This window comes from Bufo bufo, chromosome 1, assembly GCF_905171765.1.
Source record: "Bufo bufo chromosome 1, aBufBuf1.1, whole genome shotgun sequence".
NCBI classification, from domain to species: domain Eukaryota; kingdom Metazoa; phylum Chordata; class Amphibia; order Anura; family Bufonidae; genus Bufo; species Bufo bufo.
The window spans coordinates 17701342-17728326 of record NC_053389.1 but is presented as its reverse complement, the minus strand read 5'-3'; the positions used below and the strand labels follow the sequence as shown (position 1 = coordinate 17728326).

At 44.9% G+C, this 26985-nt stretch overlaps 1 protein-coding gene across 2 annotated transcripts in view; it reads right to left on the bottom strand.

Moving 5' to 3' along the window:
* Positions 1–11231: 11231 nt before the first annotated feature.
* LOC120991941 (sialic acid-binding Ig-like lectin 13) overlaps positions 11232–26985 on the bottom strand; it is an 82553-nt gene continuing 66799 nt past the window's right edge. The window contains exons 9-12 of one of the 2 annotated variants that reach the window (XR_005776873.1): positions 19193–19321; positions 16632–16702; positions 11784–11878; positions 11232–11379 (exon numbers count right to left, since the gene is read on the bottom strand). Coding sequence is in view for 1 of the 2 variants with exons in the window: in XM_040420676.1 (XP_040276610.1) it covers positions 11846–11878; positions 16632–16702; positions 19193–19321 (233 nt within the window). In the remaining variant the exon portion in view is untranslated. Of the gene's footprint in view, positions 11380–11783; positions 11879–16631; positions 16703–19192; positions 19322–26985 lie in introns of those variants that run through there. The other variant, XM_040420676.1, reaches the window with a different exon arrangement.

The window sequence follows — 26985 nt, the reverse complement described above, 5'->3', positions numbered from 1 at the left end:
GATGTGTGACACTTTTTTGCAGCCTAGGTGGGCAAAGGGGCCCATATTCCAAAGAGCACCTTTCGGATTTCACAGGTCATTTTTTACAGAATTTGATTTCAAACTCCTTACCACACATTTGGGCCCCTAGAATGCCAGGGCAGTATAACTACCCCACAAGTGACCCCATTTTGGAAAGAAGAGACCCCAAGGTATTCGCTGATGGGCATAGTGAGTTCATGGAAGTTTTTATTTTTTGTCACAAGTTAGTGGAATATGAGACTTTGTATGAAAAAAAAAAAAAAAAAAAAAATCAGCATTTTCCACTAACTTGTGACAAAAAATAAAAAATTCTAGGAACTTGCCATGCCCCTCACGGAATACCTTGGGGTGTCTTCTTTCCAAAATGGGGTCACTTGTGGGGTAGTTATACTGCCCTGGCATTTTCCAGGGGCCCTAATGTGTGGTAAGTAGGTAAATGACCTGTGAAATCCGAAAGGTGCTCTTTGGAATATGGGCCCCTTTGCCCACCTAGGCTGCAAAAAAGTGTCACACATCTGGTATCTCTGTATTCAGGAGAAGGTGAGGAATGTGTTTTGGGGTGTCTTTTTACATATACCCATGCTGGGTGAGATAAATATCTTGGTCAAATGCCAACTTTGTATAAAAAAATGGGAAAAGTTGTCTTTTGCCAAGATATTTCTCTCACCCAGCATGGGTATATGTAAAATGACACCCCAAAACACATTCCCCACCTTCTCCTGAGTACGGGGATACCAGATGTGTGACACTTTTTTGCAGCCTAGGTGGGCAAAGGGGCCCATATTCCAAAGAGCACCTTTCGGATTTCACAGGTCATTTTTTACAGAATTTGATTTCAAACTCCTTACCACACATTTGGGCCCCTAGAATGCCAGGGCAGTATAACTACCCCACAAGTGACCCCATTTTGGAAAGAAGAGACCCCAAGGTATTCGCTGATGGGCATAGTGAGTTCATGGAAGTTTTTATTTTTTGTCACAAGTTAGTGGAATATGAGACAAAAAAAAAAAAAAAAAAAATCAGCATTTTCCACTAACTTGTGACAAAAAATAAAAAATTCTAGGAACTCGCCATGCCCCTCACGGAATACCTTGGGGTGTCTTCTTTCCAAAATGGGGTCACTTGTGGGGTAGTTATACTGCCCTGGCATTTTCCAGGGGCCCTAATGTGTGGTAAGTAGGTAAATGACCTGTGAAATCCTAAAGGTGCTCTTTGGAATATGGGCCCCTTTGCCCACCTAGGCTGCAAAAAAGTGTCACACATGTGGTATCGCCGTATTCAGGAGAAGTTGGGGAATGTGTTTTGGGGTGTCATTTTACATATACCCTTGCTGGGTGAGAGAAATATCTTGGCAAAAGACAACTTTTACCATTTTTTTATACAAAGTTGGCATTTGACCAAGATATTTCTCTCACCCAGCATGGGTATATGTAAAATGACACCCCAAAACACATTCCCCAACTTCTCCTGAGTACGGCGATACCAGATGTGTGACACTTTATTGCAGCCTAGATGCGCAAAGGTGCCCAAATTCCTTTTAGGAGGGCATTTTTAGACATTTGGATACCAGACTTCTTCTCACGCTTTGGGGCCCCTAGAATGCCAGGGCAGTATAAATACCCCACATGTGACCCCATTTTGGAAAGAAGACACCCCAAGGTATTCAATGAGGGGCATGGCGAGTTCATAGAAAATTTTTTTTTTTGGCACAAGTTAGCGGAAATTGATATTTTTAATTTTTTTCTCACAAAGTCTCCCGTTCCGCTAACTTGGGACAAAAATTTCAATCTTTCATGGACTCAATATGCCCCTCACGGAATACCTGGGGGTGTCTTCTTTCCGAAATGGGGTCACATGTGGGGTATTTATACTGCCCTGGCATTCTAGGGGCCCTAAAGCGTGAGAAGAAGTCTGGAATATAAATGTCTAAAAAAATTTACGCATTTGGTTTCCGTGAGGGGTATGGTGAGTTCATGTGAGATTTTATTTTTTGACACAAGTTAGTGGAATATGAGACTTTGTAAGAAAAAAAAAATAATAATTCCGCTAACTTGGGCCAAAAAAATGTCTGAATGGAGCCTTACAGAGGGGTGATCAATGACAGGGGGGGTGATCAATGACAGGGGGGGTGATCAATGACAGGGGGGTGATCAGGGAGTCTATATGGGGTGATAACGACAGTCATTGATCACGCCCGTGTAAGGCTTCATTCAGACGTCCGTATGCGTTTTGCGGATCCGATCCATCTATCAGTGCATCCGTAAAAATCATGCGGACATCTGAATGGAGCTTTACAGGGGGGTAATCAATGACAGGGGGGTGATCAGGGAGTCTATATGGGGTGATCACCACAGTCATTGCTCACGCCCCTGTAAGGCTTCATTCAGACGTCCGGATGCGTTTTGCGGATCCGATCCATCTATCAGTGGATCCGTAAAAATCATGCGGACGTCTGAATGGAGCTTTACAGGGGGGTAATCAATGACAGGGGGGTAATCAATGACAGGGGGGTGATCAGGGAGTCTATATGGGGTGATCACCACAGTCATTGATCACGCCCCTGTAAGGCTTCATTCAGACGTCCGGATGCGTTTTGCGGATCCGATCCATCTATCAGTGCATCCGTAAAAATCATGCGGACATCTGAATGGAGCTTTACAGGGGGGTAATCAATGACAGGGGGGTGATCACCACAGTCATTGATCATGCCCCTGTAAGGCTTCATTCAGACGTCCGGATGCGTTTTGCGGATCCGATCCATCTATCAGTGCATCCGTAAAAATCATGCGGACATCTGAATGGAGCTTTACAGGGGGGTAATCAATGACAGGGGGGTGATCACCACAGTCATTGATCATGCCCCTGTAAGGCTTCATTCAGACGTCCGGATGCGTTTTGCGGATCCGATCCATCTATCAGTGCATCCGTAAAAATCATGCGGACATCTGAATGGAGCTTTACAGGGGGGTAATCAATGACAGGGGGGTGATCACCACAGTCATTGATCATGCCCCTGTAAGGCTTCATTCAGACGTCCGGATGCGTTTGTAAAAAGACACCACAAAACACATTCCTCAACTTCTCCTGAATACAGAGATACCAGATGTATGGCACTTTTTTGCAGCCTAGGTGGGCAAAGGGGCCCATATTCCAAAGAGCACCTTTCGGATTTCACAGGTCATTTTTTACAGAATTTGATTTCAAACTCCTTACCACACATTCGGGCCCCTAGAATGCCAGGGCAGTATAACTACCCCACAAGTGACCCCATTTTGGAAAGAAGACACCCCAAGGTATTCCGTGAGGGGCATGGCAAGTTCCTAGAATTTTTTATTTTTTGTCACAAGTTAGTGGAAAATGATGATTTTTTTTTTATTTTTTTTTTTCATACAAAGTCTCATATTCCACTAACTTGTGACAAAAAATAAAAACTTCCATGAACTCACTATGCCCATCAGCGAATACCTTGGGGTCTCTTCTTTCCAAAATGGGGTCACTTGTGGGGTAGTTATACTGCCCTGGCATTCTAGGGGCCCGAATGTGTGGTAAGGAGTTTGAAATCAAATTCTGTAAAAAATGACCTGTGAAATCCGAAAGGTGCTCTTTGGAATATGGGCCCCTTTGCCCACCTAGGCTGCAAAAAAGTGTCACACATCTGGTATCTCTGTATTCAGGAGAAGTTGAGGAATGTGTTTTGGGGTGTCTTTTTACATATACCCATGCTGGGTGAGATAAATATCTTGGTCAAATGCCAACTTTGTATAAAAAAATGGGAAAAGTTGTCTTTTGCCAAGATATTTCTCTCACCCAGCAGGGGTATATGTAAAATGACACCACAAAACACATTCCCCACCTTCTCCTGAGTACGGAGATACCAGATGTGTGACACTTTTTTGCAGCCTAGGTGGGCAAAGGGGCCCATATTCCAAAGAGCACCTTTCGGATTTCACAGGTCATTTTTTACAGAATTTGATTTCAAACTCCTTACCACACATTTGGGCCCCTAGAATGCCAGGGCAGTATAACTACCCCACAAGTGACCCCATTTTGGAAAGAAGAGACCCCAAGGTATTCGCTGATGGGCATAGTGAGTTCATGGAAGTTTTTATTTTTTGTCACAAGTTAGTGGAATATGAGACTTTGTATGAAAAAAAAAAAAAAAAAAAAAAATCAGCATTTTCCACTAACTTGTGACAAAAAATAAAAAATTCTAGGAACTTGCCATGCCCCTCACGGAATACCTTGGGGTGTCTTCTTTCCAAAATGGGGTCACTTGTGGGGTAGTTATACTGCCCTGGCATTTTCCAGGGGCCCTAATGTGTGGTAAGTAGGTAAATGACCTGTGAAATCCGAAAGGTGCTCTTTGGAATATGGGCCCCTTTGCCCACCTAGGATGCAAAAAAGTGTCACACATCTGGTATCTCTGTATTCAGGAGAAGGTGAGGAATGTGTTTTGGGGTGTCTTTTTACATATACCCATGCTGGGTGAGATAAATATCTTGGTCAAATGCCAACTTTGTATAAAAAAATGGGAAAAGTTGTCTTTTGCCAAGATATTTCTCTCACCCAGCAGGGGTATATGTAAAATGACACCCCAAAACACATTCCCCACCTTCTCCTGAGTACGGAGATACCAGATGTGTGACACTTTTTTGCAGCCTAGGTGGGCAAAGGGGCCCATATTCCAAAGAGCACCTTTCGGATTTCACAGGTCATTTTTTACAGAATTTGATTTCAAACTCCTTACCACACATTTGGGCCCCTAGAATGCCAGGGCAGTATAACTACCCCACAAGTGACCCCATTTTGGAAAGAAGAGACCCCAAGGTATTCGCTGATGGGCATAGTGAGTTCATGGAAGTTTTTATTTTTTGTCACAAGTTAGTGGAATATGAGACAAAAAAAAAAAAAAAAAAAATCAGCATTTTCCACTAACTTGTGACAAAAAATAAAAAATTCTAGGAACTTGCCATGCCCCTCACGGAATACCTTGGGGTGTCTTCTTTCCAAAATGGGGTCACTTGTGGGGTAGTTATACTGCCCTGGCATTTTCCAGGGGCCCTAATGTGTGGTAAGTAGGTAAATGACCTGTGAAATCCTAAAGGTGCTCTTTGGAATATGGGCCCCTTTGCCCACCTAGGCTGCAAAAAAGTGTCACACATGTGGTATCGCCGTATTCAGGAGAAGTTGGGGAATGTGTTTTGGGGTGTCATTTTACATATACCCTTGCTGGGTGAGAGAAATATCTTGGCAAAAGACAACTTTTACCATTTTTTTATACAAAGTTGGCATTTGACCAAGATATTTCTCTCACCCAGCATGGGTATATGTAAAATGACACCCCAAAACACATTCCCCAACTTCTCCTGAGTACGGCGATACCAGATGTGTGACACTTTTTTGCAGCCTAGATGCGCAAAGGTGCCCAAATTCCTTTTAGGAGGGCATTTTTAGACATTTGGATACCAGACTTCTTCTCACGCTTTGGGGCCCCTAGAATGCCAGGGCAGTATAAATACCCCACATGTGACCCCATTTTGGAAAGAAGACACCCCAAGGTATTCAATGAGGGGCATGGCGAGTTCATAGAAAATTTTTTTTTTTGGCACAAGTTAGCGGAAATTGATATTTTTAATTTTTTTCTCACAAAGTCTCCCGTTCCGCTAACTTGGGACAAAAATTTCAATCTTTCATGGACTCAATATGCCCCTCACGGAATACCTGGGGGTGTCTTCTTTCCGAAATGGGGTCACATGTGGGGTATTTATACTGCCCTGGCATTCTAGGGGCCCTAAAGCGTGAGAAGAAGTCTGGAATATAAATGTCTAAAAAAATTTACGCATTTGGTTTCCGTGAGGGGTATGGTGAGTTCATGTGAGATTTTATTTTTTGACACAAGTTAGTGGAATATGAGACTTTGTAAGAAAAAAAAAATAATAATTCCGCTAACTTGGGCCAAAAAAATGTCTGAATGGAGCCTTACAGAGGGGTGATCAATGACAGGGGGGGTGATCAATGACAGGGGGGGTGATCAATGACAGGGGGGTGATCAGGGAGTCTATATGGGGTGATAACCACAGTCATTGATCACGCCCGTGTAAGGCTTCATTCAGACGTCCGTATGCGTTTTGCGGATCCGATCCATCTATCAGTGCATCCGTAAAAATCATGCGGACATCTGAATGGAGCTTTACAGGGGGGTAATCAATGACAGGGGGGTGATCAGGGAGTCTATATGGGGTGATCACCACAGTCATTGCTCACGCCCCTGTAAGGCTTCATTCAGACGTCCGGATGCGTTTTGCGGATCCGATCCATCTATCAGTGGATCCGTAAAAATCATGCGGACGTCTGAATGGAGCTTTACAGGGGGGTAATCAATGACAGGGGGGTAATCAATGACAGGGGGGTGATCAGGGAGTCTATATGGGGTGATCACCACAGTCATTGATCACGCCCCTGTAAGGCTTCATTCAGACGTCCGGATGCGTTTTGCGGATCCGATCCATCTATCAGTGGATCCGTAAAAATCATGCGGACATCTGAATGGAGCTTTACAGGGGGGTAATCAATGACAGGGGGGTGATCACCACAGTCATTGATCATGCCCCTGTAAGGCTTCATTCAGACGTCCGGATGCGTTTTGCGGATCCGATCCATCTATCAGTGCATCCGTAAAAATCATGCGGACATCTGAATGGAGCTTTACAGGGGGGTAATCAATGACAGGGGGGTGATCACCACAGTCATTGATCATGCCCCTGTAAGGCTTCATTCAGACGTCCGGATGCGTTTTGCGGATCCGATCCATCTATCAGTGCATCCGTAAAAATCATGCGGACATCTGAATGGAGCTTTACAGGGGGGTAATCAATGACAGGGGGGTGATCACCACAGTCATTGATCATGCCCCTGTAAGGCTTCATTCAGACGTCCGTATGCGTTTTGCGGATCCGATCCATCTATCAGTGCATCCGTAAAAATCATGCGGACATCTGAATGGAGCTTTACAGGGGGGTGATCAATGACAGGGGGGTGATCAGGGAGTCTATATGGGGTGATCACCACAATCATTGATCATGCCCCTGTAAGGCTTCATTCAGACGTCCGGATGCGTTTTGCGGATCCGATCCATCTATCAGTGCATCCGTAAAAATCATGCGGACATCTGAATGGAGCTTTACAGGGGGGTGATCAGGGAGTCTATATGGGGTGATCACCACAGTCATTGATCATGCCCCTGTAAGGCTTCATTCAGACGTCCGGATGCGTTTTGCGGATCCGATCCATCTATCAGTGGATCCGTAAAAATCATGCGGACGTCTGAATGGAGCTTTACAGGGGGGTGATCAATGACAGGGGGGTAATCAATGACAGGGGGGTGATCAGGGAGTCTATATGGGGTGATCACCACAGTCATTGATCACGCCCCTGTAAGGCTTCATTCAGACGTCCGGATGCGTTTTGCGGATCCGATCCATCTATCAGTGGATCCGTAAAAATCATGCGGACGTCTGAATGGAGCTTTACAGGGGGGTGATCAATGACAGGGGGGTGATCAATGACAGGGGGGTGATCAGGGAGTCTATATGGGGTGATCAGGGGTGATCAGGGGCTAATAAGGGGTTAATAAGTGACGGGGGGGGTGTAGTGTAGTGTAGTGGTGCTTGGTGCTACTTTACTGAGCTACCTGTGTCCTCTGGTGGTCGATCCAAACAAAGGGGACCACCAGAGGACCAGGTAGCAGGTATATTAGACGCTGTTATCAAAACAGCGTCTAATATACCTGTTAGGGGTTAAAAAAAACACATCTCCAGCCTGCCAGCGAACGATCGCCGCTAGCAGGCTGGAGATCAACTCTCTTACCTTCCGTTCCTGTGAGCGCGCGCGCCTGTGTGCGCGCGTTCACAGGAAATCTCGGCTCACGCGAGATGACGCCTATTGGCGTTAGCGTAGCCTGGGGGAGCCGCCGCAATGACGCCTTTCGGCGTTACAGTTGCGGGAAGTGGTTAAGTAAAATTCTGTTTTGGCAAAAGCTGGTGGTGGAGTTGTTTTCCTCGTTCATGACTTCGCTGTATCCTGGAAAGACCACCCAGGTACACGGCTTACAAAGGCACAGGCAACTATTCTGGACAAATCATGATACAAATGAGACAATGAACTGTGTGTAATGGATCAAGCTTTTTACTTCACAAAAACCATACAATATTACATGAAGGAAACAGTACAAGTTTATATGGCAGAAATGAATATATAACTGATAGCTGAGCAATATATAAATATAGATAGCAAAAGCAGATGTATAAGATATCCTTTATGTTCTAAAGTAATGGCCTGTGACTCTCAAGCTATGAATAAACTATAACTCCCAGCAAAACCTTTGTCTAAGGCCTCATGCACACGACAGTGCCGTTTTTTGCGGTTCGCAAACTGCGGATCCGCAAAAAACGGAAGCCGCCCCGTGTGCCTTCCGCAATTTGCGAAACGGAACGGGCGGCCCATTGAAGAAATGCCTATTCTTGTCCGCAAAACGGACAAGAATAGGACATGCTCTATTTTTTTTTTGCGGGGCCACGGAACGGAGCAAAGGATGAGGACAGCACACGGGGTGCTGTCCGCATCTTTTGCGGCCCCTCTATAATAAGATAAGATGCCTTTATTGTCACTGTACATTACAATGTAATACAATGTACAATACAATGAAATGTTGTTTGGAGCAATCCTAGATGCCATGGACAGAGGAACAAGAACTGACATTTAAACTAAAGCATTACACTAGGAAAAAACAAAAACATTGCACTAGAAAGCATTACTATTCCCAGTTCACAGCATATACACTCACCTAAAGAATTATTAGGAACACCATACTAATACGGTGTTGGGCCCCCTTTTCCCTTCAGAACTGCCTTAATTCTACGTGGCATTGATTCCACAAGGTGCTGATAGCATTCTTTAGAAATGTTGGCCCATATTGATAGGATAGCATCTTGCAGTTGATGGAGATTTGAGGGATGCACATCCAGGGCACGAAGCTCCCGTTCCACCACATCCCAAAGATGCTCTATTGGGTTGAGATCTGATGACTGTGGGGGCCATTTTAGTACAGTGAACTCATTGTCATGTTCAAGAAACCAATGTGAAATGATTCGAGCTTTGTGACATGGTGCATTATCCTGCTGGAAGTCGCCATCAGAGGATGGATACATGTTCTCATTCTGTTTACGCCAAATTCGGACTCTACCATTTGAATGTCTCAACAGAAATCGAGACTCATCAGACCAGGCAACATTTTTCCAGTCTTCGACAGTCCAATTTTGGTGAGCTCGTGCAAATTGTAGCCTCTTTTTCCTATTTGTAGTGGAGATGAGTGGTACCCGGTGGGGTCTTCTGCTGTTGTAGCCCATCCGCCTCAAGGTTGTGCGTGTTGTGGCTTCACAAATGCTTTGCTGCAGACCTCGGTTGCAACGAGTGGTTATTTCAGACAACGTTGCTCTTCTATCAGCTTGAATCAGTCGGCCCATTCTCCTCTGACCTCTAGCATCCACAAGGCATTTTTGCCCACAGGACTGCCGCATACTGGATGTTTTTCCCTTTTCACACCATTCTTTGTAAACCCTAGAAATGGTTGTGCGTGAATATCCCAGTAACTGAGCAGATTGTGAAATACTCAGACCGGCCCGTCTGGCACCAACAACCATGCCACGCTCAAAATTGCCTAAATCACCTTTCTTTCCCATTCTGACATTCAGTTTGGAGTTCAGGAGATTGTCTTGACCAGGACCACCCCCCTAAATGCATTGAAGCAACTGCCATGTGATTGGTTGACTAGAAAATGGCATTAATGAGAAATAGAACAGGTGTTCCTAATAATTCTTTAGGTGAGTGTATATATAGCAAGAGCAAAGTAGGAAGTGCTTCTGAGTATATATACACACTGATTCAGACACCACTGCAGACAAGAGATCATCATGGGGTCATGAATGCAGCAGTCACTTTCAGTCTGTGGTAGTTTCTATCCTTGGAAGGGGCAATAATCTCTGAGCATTTAGAAGACTGATAGTTTTGGGGTAAAAGCTGTTCTTCAGCCTAGTGGTGCGGGCATGTAGGGCTCTAAGACGCCTACCAGAGGGTAGGGGAATGAAAAGGCTGTGGCCGGGGTGAGTTGGATCCCCGGGGATAATTTTTGCCCTGTTGCTGCAGCGAGCAGTAAAGATGTCATCCAGTGATGGTAACTGAGGACCAGTGATTCTGCCAGCCATTCTGATGATGCGCTTGAGGGTCTTCTTGTCCTCAGAAGAGGCAGCCGGAGGACTACACTGTACTGCAGGATGTGATAACAGATTTTATGGTGCACCTGTAAAAATTTACTAGCTGCTGTTTTGGGATTAGTGCTTTCTTCAGACTCCTCAGAAAATAAAGCCTCTGAAGGCCCTTTTGCTAATTTCTGTTGTGCTTTTTATCCATGACAGGTCCTGACTAATATGAACTCCCAAGAATCTGAAACTTTGAACTATCTCCATGTTTCCACCATTAATGCTAATGAGTTGGTGTCCATTTCGTTTCTTCTTCCTAAAATCCAGAATTAGCTCCTTTGTTTTCTTGGTATTGAGTAGGAGGTTGTTGTTCTTACTCCATCTCTCTAGGTTCTCAACCTCTTTCCTATAGGCTGTTTCATCATTGTTGGATATCAGGCCTATCGCGGTCGTGTCATCTGCAAATTTTATAATGGTATTGGTATTGTGAATAGGTGTACAGTCATTTGTGAAGAGGGAGTAAAGGAGAGGGCTCCACACACAGCCTTGCGGTACCCCAGTGTTTAGTGTTAAGGATGAAGAGAAGTGCTTGCCCATGCGTACGACTTGTGGTCTTTTTGTAAGAAAATCCAGTATCCAGTTGCACAGGTGTGAGCTGAGATCCAAGTTGTTCAGTTCCGTTGCCAACTTGTTGGGAGGGATGGTGTTAAAGGCCGAGCTGTAATCAATGAACAGCATCCGCACATAGCTGTCTCTCTGCTCCAGGTGTGAAGGGTAAGTGAGACAGCATCCTCAGCCGACCTATGTGCTCGGTAAGCTAACTGGTATTGGCCCATGGAGGTGCAGATCTTGCTCTTTATGTGCCTGAGGACAAGTTGTTCAAAGCACTTCATAGCAATAGGAGTGAGAGCCACCGGGCGATAATCACTTAAGGTCTTCACCTCTGCCTGTTTGAAGTGAATAGGTCCGCACCCAAGCCGCAAAAACTGTGGCTCGGATGCGGACCCGAAAAACGGTCGTGTGCATGAGGCCTAAATCAAGTTTTACTGGGAGTGTTAGTTTTCCACTAGCTGTGGAAACAGTGGTGCAGGTTTGATTCCAGTAAGGCCTCATGCACACGGCCGTTGTTGTGTTCCGTCCTGCAAAATGGGGTTCCGCTGTTCCGTAATCCGTTTCCGTTTTTGTTTCCGTGTCTCTTCCTTTATTTTTGGAGGATCACCAGACATGGAGGAAAGTAAAAAAAGTCTAAGTCAAGTTTGCCATACAACGCACGCGTTTTTTCATGGTCCCATTGACTTGAATGGGTCCGCGAACCGTTTTCCGTGAAAAAAATAGGACAGGTTATATTTTTTTGACGGACTGAAACCACGGATCACGGACGCGGATGACAAACGGTGCATTAGCCAAGTTTTCAATGGACCCACTGAAAGTCAATGGGTCCGCAGAAAATCACGAAAAAACAGAACAACAGACACGGAATAAAACAACGGTCGTGTGCATGAGGCCTAATAATGACTATTTTATGTTGCTGCAAGAAATTGGAAGTAACATCATGGAGGTCTTCATTATTATTATGCCAAAGTGTTGCAGTAGATATTTTCTTCCTGGATAATAAAAATTGAATAAAAGAAACACACAATTAGAGGCTAAATACTGTCTGCAATTTCTGTTAATTAAGTACCAGTCAATATTTAGCAATTTCACTCCAGTGAGGACCATGCTTATTTTATGAGACTTTTTAATAGAACATGCGACTTTTTTGTAAAGACGTGCGACTTTTTAGTAAAGATGTGCGACTTTTGTAAAGCTGCTTACTGACGGATAAGCTACCGTCAAACCACATTTATTACGGTCTTAAAGGGCCGATCATAAATTTGACTTGGCTAAAACTGACGTTAGCCATACATGAGTGAGCTGTCAGAGGAATGATAAATCTGGCCCTATAACTCTATCTTAGTGGCGCAAATATAGAAAAAAAAAAAATTTGGGCATTTTTATTTTAACTTTTCATACTATTTACATTTCACACTGAGTAACCTGTTACGTGAACTCTTCAGGTTATTGCATGACTGATAATAGTAGATGTTTGTTTTTATGTCATGTACAAGAAAATGTATATTTTTATATTTTACTAGATAATCAAGACTTTGTCATTGTCCATCAACCATTTTAATACATCCTTTAAAACCATTTTATTTTATTTATTTTATTCTCTTAAACACAGAGAATGCGCAGCAAAAAAAATCCATAGTCTTCTCTTTTTTATCTACTCAATTTACTTGGTCCTGCTATGTCTAATATTTCTGTTAAGGGCTCGTTCACACAAACGTGTGCTGCCCGTTTCCGTATTGCGGACCACATTTGCGGATCCGCAATACACGGGCACCGTTCCGTGGCCATTCCGCAGCACGGATGGAGACCCATTCACTTCAATGGGTCTGCAAATCCGGAGATGCGGAACGGAAGCATTGAACGGAACACTACGGAAGCACTATGAAGTGCTCCCTGGGGTTCCGTTCCGTGCTTCCTCAACGCAAAAAGATAGAACACGCTCTATCTTTTTGCGGAACGGAGGGATCGCGACCCATTCAAGTGAATGAGTCCACGATCCCCAAGTGGCTGCCCCACGGATGGTGCCCGTGCATTGCGGACCGCAATTTGCTGTCCACAGCATGGGCACGGCTTCACACATTCGTGTGAATAAGCCCTAATACTGAAAAAATATAAGAAATCCTCTTTCTGTGATCCAGGAGCATGCCCATCCTTCTACTCCTCACTGTGTAATAACATGCTGTGCTACCAATAGATGCACCAGGAGCCTCCCTCCTCTGTTTTTTAGTAACTACTTGTATTACTTATGTAATGACAATTATGGACCATCTATAGGAATGATCGAACCCGTGGAAGTTCGGGTTCGCCAGGTTTGGCCAAACTGCAGGTCAAAGTTCAGGTTCGGGACCCGAACTTGACCAAACTTGACCCGAATCCCATTGAAGTCAATGGGGACCTGAACTTCACTTTATTATTTTGTGTTATAACATCGGAAAATAATAGCATTCTAAAGAGAGAATGCAAAACTATATGGCCATTTAGGGGTTAAAAAAACAACTCACCTCACCCACTTGATCGCACTGCAGCAGCTTCTTCTATCTTCACTGAACAGGACCCGCCAAAGCACCTGCGACATGCATGATGGCCGACATTGCAGGTCCTTTGGCAGGTCCTGTTCAGTGAAGATAGCAGAAGCTGCTGCAGCGCGATCAAGTGGATGAAGTGAGGTAGGCTTTTTAACCCCTAAATGGCAATATTGTTTTGCATTTTGTTTTAAGAATGCTATTATTTTCTGATATAACCATGTTATACGGAAAATAATAAAATCACCTGAACACCGAACCCGGACTTTAGTGAAAAGGTCTGCGTTCGGGTCCGGGAACTTTGCAGTTCGGGTTCGCTCATCCCTGTCTATTCCTATTACTCTATGTTGTTTCATTGACATTAACACATTGCTCTTTTATTCCTTCTAGAACTTTTGAATGAATTTCTAGGCGTTTTTAATGAAGCTCCATTTAGGCATTACTAATTGAGGTGTGTATCTGAGGTCTGCCACTGGTAGAACTGATTGGACAGTGTCAGACTGTGAAGGGGCATCCATCCAACTGGCAACTCCTAGATTGACCTTCATTGAAAAATGTTGGGAATTCATTCATGAACTTCTGGTAGGAATAAGAGATGAGTAGTACAGCATAAAGTCAGATGAACAGAGGCTCCAGAACTGTTATTACGATGCAAGTAGAACCGAATACCTGAATGCAAGGAAAGGTGACAGCTGGTTTAATTCTCCAGCTGGGGATGGAGCAGGTCAACAATAGATTAACAGATTCTCTGCAAGATTTCTACAAGAATGTGTGTGTCAGGATCATGCTGAAAGTGCTACAGATTGAATTGAGCGAGGGCAGCTATATTTCTTGTTTATTTTTAGCATTGATTTCTAGATTTAGTGCTCCTTTAAGGCCACTTTCAGACGGGCATTGCGGGAAAATGTGATGGTGCGTTGCGGGAACACGCACGATTTTTCCGCGCGAGTGCAAAACATTGTAATGCGTTTTGCACTCGCATGAGAAAAATCGCGCATGCTTGGTACCCAAACCCGAACTTCTTCACAGAAGTTCGGGCTTGGGATCGGGGTTGTGTAGATTGTATTATTTTCCCTTATAACATGGTTATAAGGGAAAATAATAGCATTCTGAATACAGAATGCATAGTAAAACAGCGCTGGAGGGGTTAAAAAAAAATAAAAAAAATTTAACTCACCTTAGTCCACTTGATCGCGCTGCCCGGCATCTTCTTCTGTCTCCTTTGCTGAACAGGACCTGTGGTGACGTCACTCCGATCATCACATGATCCATCACATGATCTTTTACCATGGTGATGGATCATGTGATGGATCATGTGATGACCGGAGTGACGTCACCACAGGTCCTGTTCAGCAAAGGAGACAGAAGGAGATGCCGGGCTGCGCGATCAAGTGGACTAAGTTAAGTTAAAAAATATATATATTTTTTTAACCCCTCAAGCGCTATTTTACTATGCATTCTGTATTCAGAATGCTATTATTTTCCCTTATAACCATGTTATAAGGGAAAATAATAATGATCGGGTCTCCATCCCGATCGTCTCCTAGCAACCGTGCGTGAAAATCGCACCGCATCCGCACTTGCTCGCGGATGCTTGCGATTTTTACGCAAGCCCATTCACTTCTTTGGGGCCTGCGTTGCGTGAAAAACGCACATTATAGAGCTTGCTGCGATTTTCACGCAACGCACAAGTGATGCGTGAAAATCACCGCTCATGTGAACAGCCCCATAGAAATGAATGGGTCGGTATTCAGTGCAGGTGCAATGCGTTCAACTCACGCATCGCATCCGCGCGGAATACTCGCCCGTGTGAAAGGGGCCTAAGAGATTACAATTATACATTTTAGACTACAGATACTGTATATTAGTATACTGACAATAACTTACCTATTCAGGCTCCAGCGGTGAGATCTCCAGCTTCAGTGTGACTACGCCGGGAGAGATGCGCTGCAAAGTCACGCCCTCTTGTGACATGACAGCATCTCTAGCTACAGAACGCAATGCTGTTTCCACAGTTGGCATGTGCATGAGGAAAACCAGCAGGTCTTGATTATTCAGCTGTTCTGTTCCTGTGTCCTGTGTCTGACTAATGGAGTCATGGACCTATCAGGTTCTGATCCTGGGACTCGGTGCTCTATTTAAATCCCATGCTGGCAATTCATCCTTGAAAGTTATAGGTTTACTCCCTTGCTATGCGCCTGGTTCTGTCTTTGCATGTTTTGGATTGTTTAGTTTATTGACCTTGGTTTGCCTCTGACCTCCTCTGTCTTGTGATTTAGTACTGTGATACCGTCTGGTTCTGATTTTGGCTTGGCTATTTTGACTACCCTCCATCTTGTGATTTTGTACTGTATTGTCCTCCTGGTTTTGACCTATTTTCGTACAACCCTTTTCTTTGTGGTTGCGTCTCTGTGTCTGTCTCTCTTGCACTTAGCTGAACAGGGAACGTTGACCAGTTGCGGACTTGCGCTTAGGGCTTGCACTGCAAGTAGACAGGAAAAGCTGCTTGGGTTCCAGTCTGGGCTCACCATGTGTGCTTCCTGCCTACTGTGCTAACAGATGCTAGTACATTTTCTTTTGTCACTATGCCAACAGATGCTGTTAGGGCAAAATTTGGTGTGCACTAGCAGCAGGATTATTATACAGACTGTCCTCTGGTCTTTTCTTGGTATCAGGTGCTGACTACACATGAGTTCTCCAGTTCTTGGTCCAGTCACAAGAAAACATGGGGACATGAGCAAAGAGCCTCTTGTGATCATTCTATGGTCACTATTGATCACATGCAGGACTTATTTTGCAGCAACATTCAATCCTGGCCATTGTAAAAAACTGTATTGAGATATATATACAGTATGTATCAATAAACTGTATATCATTATAAATGCGGTATATATTATTTTATTTTATTAATTTTTTTAGAAAAAAGAGGATGCAGTTTAGACTGCTTAGACTTGGCTATGAGTGAGCCTGCTGCAGCGGAAGCCTTCCAAACTAATGTGATATTGACCAGGTGAAGCCATGCCTCTAGGACCCCTATTGTATCTGCTAGGTATATACAAGACTGTTTGCTTTTGATGTTTCCCACCAAACCAAATGGGAGATTGTAAAGTACTGCACAGTAATAATTCTGTTTTACGTACGACTGGGAAACATCGCTTGCACCTAAAGACTTTCTAGGCAAGTAGCTCAGCTTTGGAACAGAACAGCTATCAGTAATACGTACATTCCCACTGTTGTCTTGTGCCTGATATGTGGATTCTTTTCTTTGTTTCCTGGGGTTTGTGGGTTTCTTCACTAGAAAACAAGTAGAAAATGTAATCAGTTGCATGTTCATGCAGCACATTTTCTAACGTATCAGATGTAGATGGTCAGATGTTTCACCCGCAGTAGCCAACACAGGAGAAATCTAGTATAATAATGGCCCCAATTGGAAAATGTTATACAGTATATGCAGGGGCGTAGCTATAGGGGGTGCAGAGGTAGCAGTCGCTACCGGGCCCAGGAACCTGAGGGGGCCCAAAGCCCCTTGTGCTGCATAAGAAGACACCAGCATTATAGAAAGTGCATGCTGGTCAAGTTACACGTCTGGCTGGAGAGAAGGGGTTAGGTCAAGAACTTGGCATGGGCAGGGCTGTCTTTAACAAGGGGCAAAAGGGGCAGCTGCCCTGGGTCCAGTTGCTCCTGGAGGGCCCAAGGCCTTAAGCCCTGCTTGCCACTGCCCTGATATCAGGCTGTCAGCTACACAGGGGGTGCTGCCGGCACTCCAGGCAGCGTACTGTGAGAGCTGTGATTCTCTAGGACCTTAGATGACATCATCACCATGTGACCAGTAACCTAGCAATATTACTGGTCACATGGCTATGAGGTCATCAAGGTCCTACCAGGAGTGTTGCTGTAGAAGTTTGCCTTAACTGTGGAGCTTTTTTGTGTGAAGATTACATCAGAAAAAGGTGACAGGGGCTGTTATGCTAATTTACTGTAAACTACTGTATAGTGGGGTGCTGTATAGTGTGGGGGCCTGTATACTGTGGGGGCCTGTATACTGTGGGGGGCTGTATACTGTATACTGTGGGTGCTGTATATTGTGGAGTGCTATACTGCTGTACTGTATAGTGTGGGGGGCTGTATACTGTATACTGTGGGTTCTGTATATTGTGGAGTGCTATACTGCTGTACTGTATACTGTGGGGGGCTGTATACTGTATAGTGTGGGTGCTGTATATTGTGGAGTGCTATACTGCTGTACTGTATACTGTGGGGGGCTGTATACTGTGGGTGCTGTATATTGTGGAGTGCTGTACTGCTGTACTGTATAGTGTGGGGGGCTGTATAGTATGGGGTGCTGTATCATGTATAGTTTGGGGTGCTGTATACGGTGAGGTGCTCTACTGTATACTGTGAGGTGCTGTATCCTGTGGGCTGCTATACTGCTCTACTATATACTGTGGGGTACTGTATAGTGTGGGGTGCTATACTGCATACTGTGTGGTGCTGTATACTATAGGGTGCTATACTGCATACTGTGGGTTGCTGTATACTATAGGGTGCTATACTGCATATTGTTGGGTGCTGGGGTGCACTGTAACACTAGGGTGAGCCGAGCCCTGGTCTCCTTCCTGCAGAGCGGTGCCCACTTCCAGCCTGAGCCCAGCTGCCCAGAGCACTGATCCTGAGCCGCTGGAGTCTTCAGAACTGGAAGTATTTACAGTCATTCACTGTACTCTACCAGATGTGTGTTTTTTTTGTGTGTGTGTTGTGGTGGAGGGCGTGATTGCCTGCTAAAGGTGTGGGAAGGCGGTATCCAGGGGGCCCAAGTAAATTTTTGCCCAGGGTCCAATCAATATTAAAGACGGCCCTGGGCATGGGGGGGTGCTATTTCAATTTTTGCCTTGGGCAGCACAAAGATTCGTGCTTCCCTGCCCCTGGCCACAAAGCACTGAGGGAAGGGGGGGGCCCAAGATGAACTCTTGCACTAGGGCCCATGAGCCTTTAGCTACGCCCCTGAGTATATGCACCCATGCCTTGCCCTAAAGGCAAGAGATCCTACTCTGTGTCACCCAAGTGCTGTAATACAGGGTGAGGCTGGTGGTCGTCTTATTAGGATATCACCTTGATGTAATGAGATTTGTGGCCATTCAAAAGCACAAAACTGATGTCTCAGAATATGAAAGGTGGAATGTGGAAGCCCTCTGAGATGTCTCATAGTCTATATTACTTATGGGAAGCAGAATATTTTATGCGGTTGGCATTGCTGTGTCAGTCACTTTTGATTAGCTTCTGACCCTAAAACAAATTTCATAAGTAGAAATCAGAATTGGATGCATAGATGAGGAAAATCTTGAAGCAATTGGAAGAATATGGAAAGGAGCAGCAGCAGCCCGGGAGGAGGAGGAACAAAATTAACCTTTATCCTTTTATGCACTTACAGTATACAGCGCTGACATATTCTGCTGCGCTTTACAGACATTAGCGTCAAGCTGTCCCCAATGGGGCTCGCAATCTAAGTTCCCTATCAGTATGTTATGTCTGCTTAGTGAAGGCAATTTTCAAAATGTTACTGTATATCTAAATAGAGAAAACATTCTTCCACCTAGTCATTTACTCAAATGCATGTAGATAGGGATCTTTAGGATGCCTTCAAAATATCTCTTTACCTTATGTACATGTACAGAGTGGACGTCCTACATATACTGTACACATCCAGCAACCTATTTACAGCATTTTATACAGACAGAACACAGGAGAGCCCCGTTGTCCGGGCAGTAATATTGTGCACTCCCTTACCTAACTGCTTTTTCTTCATGCGTTGCTTCATACAGAAACAGGATCCCACAAAAATTATGATGAGGGCACCAACATTGCCAATAGCCATCCCAATAATGACGGTCAAATCCATGGTTGCAGTTATACAAGCTACAAAGATAATAATAATAATAATAATAATAATAATAATAATAACAACAATATTTTCTGGCACCTCTACAATAGAACTTCATCATTGTTTCCAGTTATGATGCTCTCCATTCTGATTCCCCTACATAATGTGTCCACTAATAGGCATGACATCATAATTTGTCTAAAAGGTCCAGGACTAGGTATGAGCGAACCTTAACTGCAAAGTTCAGGTTCATAACGAACTTTGCAAGACCTGAACCTGGACTTTTCCACTGAAGTCCGGCTTCGGGTTCAGTGTTCGGGTGATTTTATTATTTTCTGTTATAACATGGTTATTTCGGAAAATAATAGCATTCTTAAGATAGAATGCAAAATAATATGGCCATTTAGGGGTTAAAAAAACAAACAGAAAAAAACCTCAATCTTCATTCAGCAGGACCTGCCAAAGGACATGCAACGTACACAATGGTGTCACTGCGCTCTCCCGTGTGGTGACATCATCACACATATCGCAGGTCCTGTTCAGTGAAGATAGAAGGAGCTGCAGCGCGATCAAGTGGATGAGAGGATTTTTAACCCCTAAATGGCCATATTCTTTTGCATTCTGTCTTAAGAATGTTATTACTTTCCGATATAACCATGTTATAACAGAAAATAATAAAGTGAAGTTTGGGTCCCCATTGACTTCAGTGGGGTTCGGGGTCAAGTTTGGGTCCTGAACCTGATCTTCGACCTGAAGTTTGACTGAACAAACAAAAAAAAACTCACCTCATCCACTTGATTGCGCTGCAGAAGATTCTTCTATCTTCATTCAGCAGGACCTGCCAAAGGACCTGCAACGTACACAATGGCGTCACTGCGCTCTCCCGTGTGGTGACATCATCACACATATCGCAGGTCCTGTTCAGTGAAGATAGAAGGAGCTGCAGCGCGATCAAGTGGATGAGAGGATTTTTAACCCCTAAATGGCCATATTCTTTTGCATTCTGTCTTAAGAATGCTATTACTTTCAGATATAACCATGTTATAACAGAAAATAATAAAGTGAAGTTTGGGTCCCCATTGACTTCAGTGGGGTTCGGGGTCAAGTTTGGGTCCTGAACCTGATCTTTGACCTGAAGTTTGACCGAACCCAGTGAACCCGAACTTCCACGGGTGCACTCATCCCTATCCAGGAGGACAACCCAAAGTGTAGATCATGACACACTGAGTGCTGTCCCACATGGAGGGAGAGGTGTGCTGTAGACTTCACTGCACATACTGTATAACTATTTGTTGGTCTAGCAAAATCTAGAAAAATATAATTTTTCTTACCTTTTTATAGTGTTTCTTACTTTTTTATGTACAAATGCACACATTTACAATAAACAGCACAGTGATCTTTCTAATAGTCTTTTTATACCAAGAGGGCTTCAGTAAGATTTCACATCAACAAAGGTGGGGATTCTTTCCTGTAAGAGCAGGGAGACTGTGGAAATCCCTGCCACCAGTTAATGTGATTAGAGATGAGCGAATCGAATCCCACAGAGTGGAATTCGATCCAAATTTCACGACAAATTCGATTCGCCTCGAAGTCGAATTTCCTTGTGCTCAGTGTCAGTGTCAGTGAGTCAATTTAGCCTTAAATAGTGTAACAAACTAAAAAATTCAAACTTACCTCCTCCATTTGCTTGCGACGGGCTGCCAGCCTCAATCTTGATTGAAGATCTCGGTCGAAATCCCGTGTGTGGTGACGTCACCACGCCGGCCGAGATTTAGCTCCAGATCTTCAAGCAAGATGGTGGCGGCCAGCCCGTCGTGAGCAAATAGAGGCGGTAAGTTTGATTTAATATTTTTATTGTTAATTTTACACTGTTTTTACACTCAGATGCCGCAATCATGTATGAACGCGGCATCTGAGGGGTACAATGATGGGGGAGGCGCTATTGCATAAATTTTTTTGTCAAATTCGGCGAATCAGCCGAATCGAACTTTTCAATTATTCGCTCATCTCTAACAAGTATAATGAAAGGAAAGATTTTCTCCCTTCATTTGGGGCAATTGTCATTTGCTTCATAGGGGTATTTTGCCATCCTCTGATGGGTTTATTTGATGGACTTGTGTCTTTTTTCAATTCTACTAAATGACAACTATCTACCTATTTTAGGAGAATCTACTTTCAAATATTTTAAATTTTCAGCTCTGCTCTCTCTGCAACTGCCGCACCCTCTCCACCTTGACTGTCAGGGCCAGGTAGTGAAAATATCATCACATCTAGCCCTGTCAATAAAAAGGCAGAGAGAGCAGAGCCTTAAGCTGCCGAGCGCACATGCAACAGTTCAGCCAGTGTCATAGGTACAAATCTGCTGACAGATGCCCTTTAATATACCCCAAATTACCAAATACACCTCCTATTCTCTCCCTATAATCTTTTTATACTGTCCCTAGCTCAGAGCCACAGCACAACTTCCTGCCAGATTGCAGGAAGAACAATGCTGAATAATGTCTGCTCCTTCTACACAGGCAGCATCCTGCCTGCTTCCCCCTGATTGGCTGAGCCATATCAGGGTGAGCCCTCCTCCCCACTTCCTCCCAGTGATTCTTCTTCCTCCCTCATGGTTCTGCCCACCAACATGGACAGTAAAGCAGGTAAAACGGCACTGAAAACAGAAAATCTTTTGATTCATTTGTTGGACAGATTTTTGTAAAATTCTTAACAAATCTGGTTCAGCAGTCTACTCTAGAAAATTTCCAGTATACCATAAAATAAATAATCTAAGATTGCTTACATGTGAGGGGCGTGGCCAGCGGAGGATGTGAGCGGACGTGCTAAGTGAAGCTCCCGCTCGTCTCGACAGTTTATCCTGTAAAGAACCCTCTAAATCCGCAGGCTTTTTTGCCTAAACTGTAGCCTCGGAGCTGCTGCCGTCTGCCCGCTCCAGTTTAAGAACTTTGCGGTCATTCTGCGTGCCGAAATGGGCCCAAAGAAAGATTCTAAAGGCCAATGCAGGGATCTGCAAGATGGCGCCGGGCCTGACACGCCGCGACGCAGTGACCGCGCGAAAGACATACTGCGAGATGCGGCTGCCAAACTGGGGAAGTTTGCGCACATAACAGACCCCTTGGACTTACCTGATACGAGCGGGAGGCGAGACAGACCACCGTCTCAGCCCGACCCTGACCGTGGGGGAGAGGAAGACAGGGAGCCGGATATGTCTCCCCGCAGCTCTAACAGGTATGAGGCACTGCGGCTATGCGCTGATACAGAAGGCATAGATAATGTAGACTCAGATATAGAGGAGCCAACTCTAAAAGATGTGTTAAAAGCTATAACGCAGTGTGGAAAGTCGCTGACGGCCCTGAGGATGCAAGTAGGCTCCATAAAGGAAGATGTGTCCATAGTGCGGCATGATTTGAAACGGCTGGCAGACCGTACAACGGCCCTGGAAGGTCGAGTGGGGGAAATGGAGGATGTAATACCCCCCCTTAAGAGAGCCTCCGCTGATCATACGCAGCAGATTGCAATGTTATTGGCTAAGCAGGACGACCTTGAAAATCGGTCGCGGAGGAATAATGTGAGGATAGTGGGAGTGCCGGAGAAGGTGGAGGGACCTAACCCAACTGAATACTTTGAAGCATGGGCAAGAGACACTTTTGGAAAAGAGACTCTGACCCCTCTCTTTGCTGTTGAAAGGGCTCACAGAGTCCCTACTAGGCCGCTGCCGCCGGGTGCTCCACCAAGGCCGGTTCTTATGAAGATTCTGCACTATAGAGACCGGGATATACTTCTACGTAAAGCCCGCGAACAACCTGATCTTTCCATTGGCGGTCAAAGGGTGTCATTGTTTCCAGACTACTCCATGGAGGTTCGGTTCCTGGACATAAAAGGACGGCTGCGTGGATTGAACATCCCCTATTCAATGCTATTTCCAGAGCGGCTGCGGGTAGTCGCTTTAGGCCGTACCAACTTCTTTGAGGATCCCAAGGAGGCTCTCCGATGGGTGGACAGCCACGAAAATCGTCTGAGGAATGCTGGTCCGCAGGCAGAAGATGGATGATAGGCGATTATAGCAGTTCAGTGTGCATGACTGAAAGGATGGTGTGGCTGAGATAAGATGTTTATGAGTAACGACAGTCATGTGCGCAGGGTTAAAGTCTCTGTTATTAGTTGATTAATATGAGAATATGGCATATGCTATTGAGTTCTATGAATATCATTACTATTGTGGGTTCGTCACATAACAGGCAGTTTTATCGAGAGATGTTGTGAGGAGACGGGAGCCTGTGTATTGAGTACCTTGTTGGGCAATACATAGCTCTGATAGCTAGAATCAGCTACGCCTCGCCACTAGAGGTCTCACCTGTACCGAGGAACTGGTGGTTCTGACACGGTTAACTCTTTGAACCTGCAGTCCCTTTGGGAGTGTGAGCAGGGACCTGTTGGACACACCGGTGACCTTGTTGTAGTCTAATTGAGTGCAGGTCGGTTGTATGTGTTTTTGTGTTAGTCTGTCTTTTGTGTTTCCTGTCCTTTTGTTGTCTGTTTCGTGTGTCTTCTTTGTCTCTGTCCAAATGTTGGGGGATGATGTTAGTTTTGAAACCAGGTTGTGCAGAAATATTCAGATACCCGCTATCCGAGTGGGACAAGAAGTGCAGATGAGATATGTTGAGGTGATGGATCAAACCCAGACCCGCCTCACTCATAGATGGTCGTTTAAGTCTAATGGCTAGTAGGGTGACTTTTTTCAGTTGGAATGTTAGGGGAATTAAGGAGGCCAACAAGAGACGGGCAGTGCTGGATGGCATGAGGAAGTATCAGCCCCTGATTTGCTGTCTCCAGGAGACCCATTTGTTACCAGAACAAACTAGCATTCTTACACCGAGGTGGGCCAGTCACTGCTTCCATGCCACCTACTCTGCCTATGCAAGGGGGGTGAGCATCTTAGTGCACAGGTCGGTTGCATTTACATGTACCTCCCAGGTTATCGATAGAGAGGGTAGATACGTGTATATACATGGCTCCCTGTACTCAGTGGAGTGTGTAATCATTGGAGTTTACATTCCCCCACCGTATTCCTCCCAGGTGATGAAAAAAATTATAGAATTGATGGCGGAAAGGCCTACGGTGCCTACCATTGTGCTAGGCGATTTTAACAATGTACCCTGCTTGTCACTAGATAAATTTCATGTCTCTCCACAGGTTGTCAGCAGTGATCTCACTCCCTTCGGCCGACTGCTTAGGGAGGCATCCATATTAGACTTCTGGAGGTTGAGGTACCCAGACACTAGGCAGTTCTCCTGTCGCTCCAGCACGTATGGGTCCTTGTCCAGGATTGATTTTATTCTGGGCAATGAGGCATTGGGATGTTTGCTGGAGGATATTAGATATCTGCCTAGACAAATATCTGATCACTCGCCGGTTATGGCGACTTTTCAATTGTTGCCATCCGTGTCGCGCAGAGCTAATGTGTGGAGGTTTAACCCGTATTGGTTGAATGTCCTGGTCGATTTGTCAGATGTCAGGGATGCTTTACAAGAATTTTTTGAACATAATCTCCCGTCAGCTGATAGAATAATAGTTTGGGACACAATGAAGGCGTTCCTGAGGGGGGTGCTAGCTGCAAAAATTAATGGCCGAAAAAAAAGAGAATAGTGCCCTAACTAGACAGTTACTTTCGGCGGTGGAAGTGGCTGAGAGCGAGTATGTGGATAACCCTACACTAGAGAGTGAATTTCAGTGGAAAGAGGCGCAGCAACAGTTAGATGACCGCCTACTTCGCAATGCCCGTAATAGACGTTTTTTTCTGAAGCAGACGTACTATGAGGAAGGGGAAAAGGCGGGTAGGTTGCTAGCCCTGATCATTAGAGCGCAACAGGCCTCTAATTACTTGGCGGCTTTGCACGACACGGATGGTACGGTACAGGTGAACACTGATGGGATATCCCAAGTATTGGCGGGGTTTTACCGAAACCTTTACTCCTCTAAAATTGTGGCTACGGAAGCCGACATTAAAGATTTTCTCCGTCCCCTACGGATGCCCACTCTAGATCAGGACCAGAGAGCTCTTCTGGATGGCCCCTTCACCTTGAGAGAGTTGGAAATAGCGCTGGGTGATATGGCTAATAATAAAGCCCCAGGAAGTGATGGCCTGCCTGCAGAAGTTTATAAACAATTCGCCCCAATCCTGTTGCCCCAGTTACTGGAGGTGCTTAATGAAGCCAGGAGGAGGGGGAAACTGCCTGACACAATGAATGAGGCGATCATAGTTGTAATACCTAAACCGGGTAAGGATCCGATAGAAGCGGAATCATATAGGCCCATTTCACTGTTGCAGGCAGATGTCAAGTTGCTGGCAAAGATGCTGGCTAATAGGCTTAATTCAGTCATTGCTTCACTTATTAATAAAGATCAGGCAGGATTTATGCCAAATATGTCGACAGCGGTAAATATTAGGAGACTACATTTAAATGTTCAGGTGGGCCAGGTCCACGCCTTGAATGCTGCGGTCGCGTCTCTCGACGCGGCCAAGGCATTTGACAGTGTGGAATGGCGATACTTGTTCCTGGTACTGGAAAAAATGGGGGTAGGATCGGTCTTTATCGATTGGGTGAAAATGTTGTACGCGTGCCCTTCGGCCAGAGTGCAGGTAAACGGATACATATCTGAAGGGTTCATATTGCAGAGGGGTACCAGGCAGGGCTGCCCGTTGTCGCCGCTACTGTTTGCGGTGGCGATAGAACCTTTGGCGGAGGCTCTACGATCATCCACCGGGGTTAAAGGATTTAGATATGGGTCAGTAACAGAAAAAGTTGCGTTATATGCAGACGACCTGCTTATGTTTTTAGACGACTGGGAGGCGTCCCTGCCAGCTGCAATGGAGATAATTGATGGCTTTGGACAAATCTCGGGCCTGAAAACTAATTGGACTAAGTCAGTCCTGTTGCCGCTGGATGGAGATGTTTCTATGGATCTTGTCAGGACCGGTGGGTTGCAGACTGTGGCTAGTTTCAAATACCTAGGAATACAGATCTCCAGAAATAGTGGGGACTATATAAATCTGAATGTAGCGCCATTACTAGACAAATTCAGGAAGAAGGTGCAGGCGTGGGCTAAGCTTCCGTTATCTATTGTTGGCCGAACAAACTTGGTTAAAATGATTCTTATGCCCCAGCTCCTGTATGTGCTGCATAATGCTCCTGTGTGGATTCCAATGAAGGTGTTTTACACGGTGAACGCCATTTTTAGGGATCTAATCTGGAAGAAAGGGATCCCCCGTATAAAACTGAGCACCCTGTGCAGACCTAAGACCCAGGGAGGATTGAGCGTCCCCGATCCAATGGTGTATTATTTGGCGGCTCAAATGCAGCACATTAGGGGTTGGGGCGAGGAGGAACAGGTTAATAAAACAGGTAGAATAGTTAAATACTTGTTAAAAAGGGGATGCCTTCTATCGGCGTTAGAGGACGGCACTTTCAGGGAAATAGGGAGGAGGTATGAGTTGCTGGGCATGATTCATAAGGTATGGTGGAAGACAAGGAAAATGGCAGGTGTTACGGGATATACGAAATTTACTCCCATATGGCCAAATATTATGTATTATGAACTTAATAAGGTCTCTAGCGCTAGGGCATGGGGGAAGTTTGGTCTGGACAGACTATGTCAGTTATTCGTAGGTACATCCCTTAAAGATTTTACTGCTCTA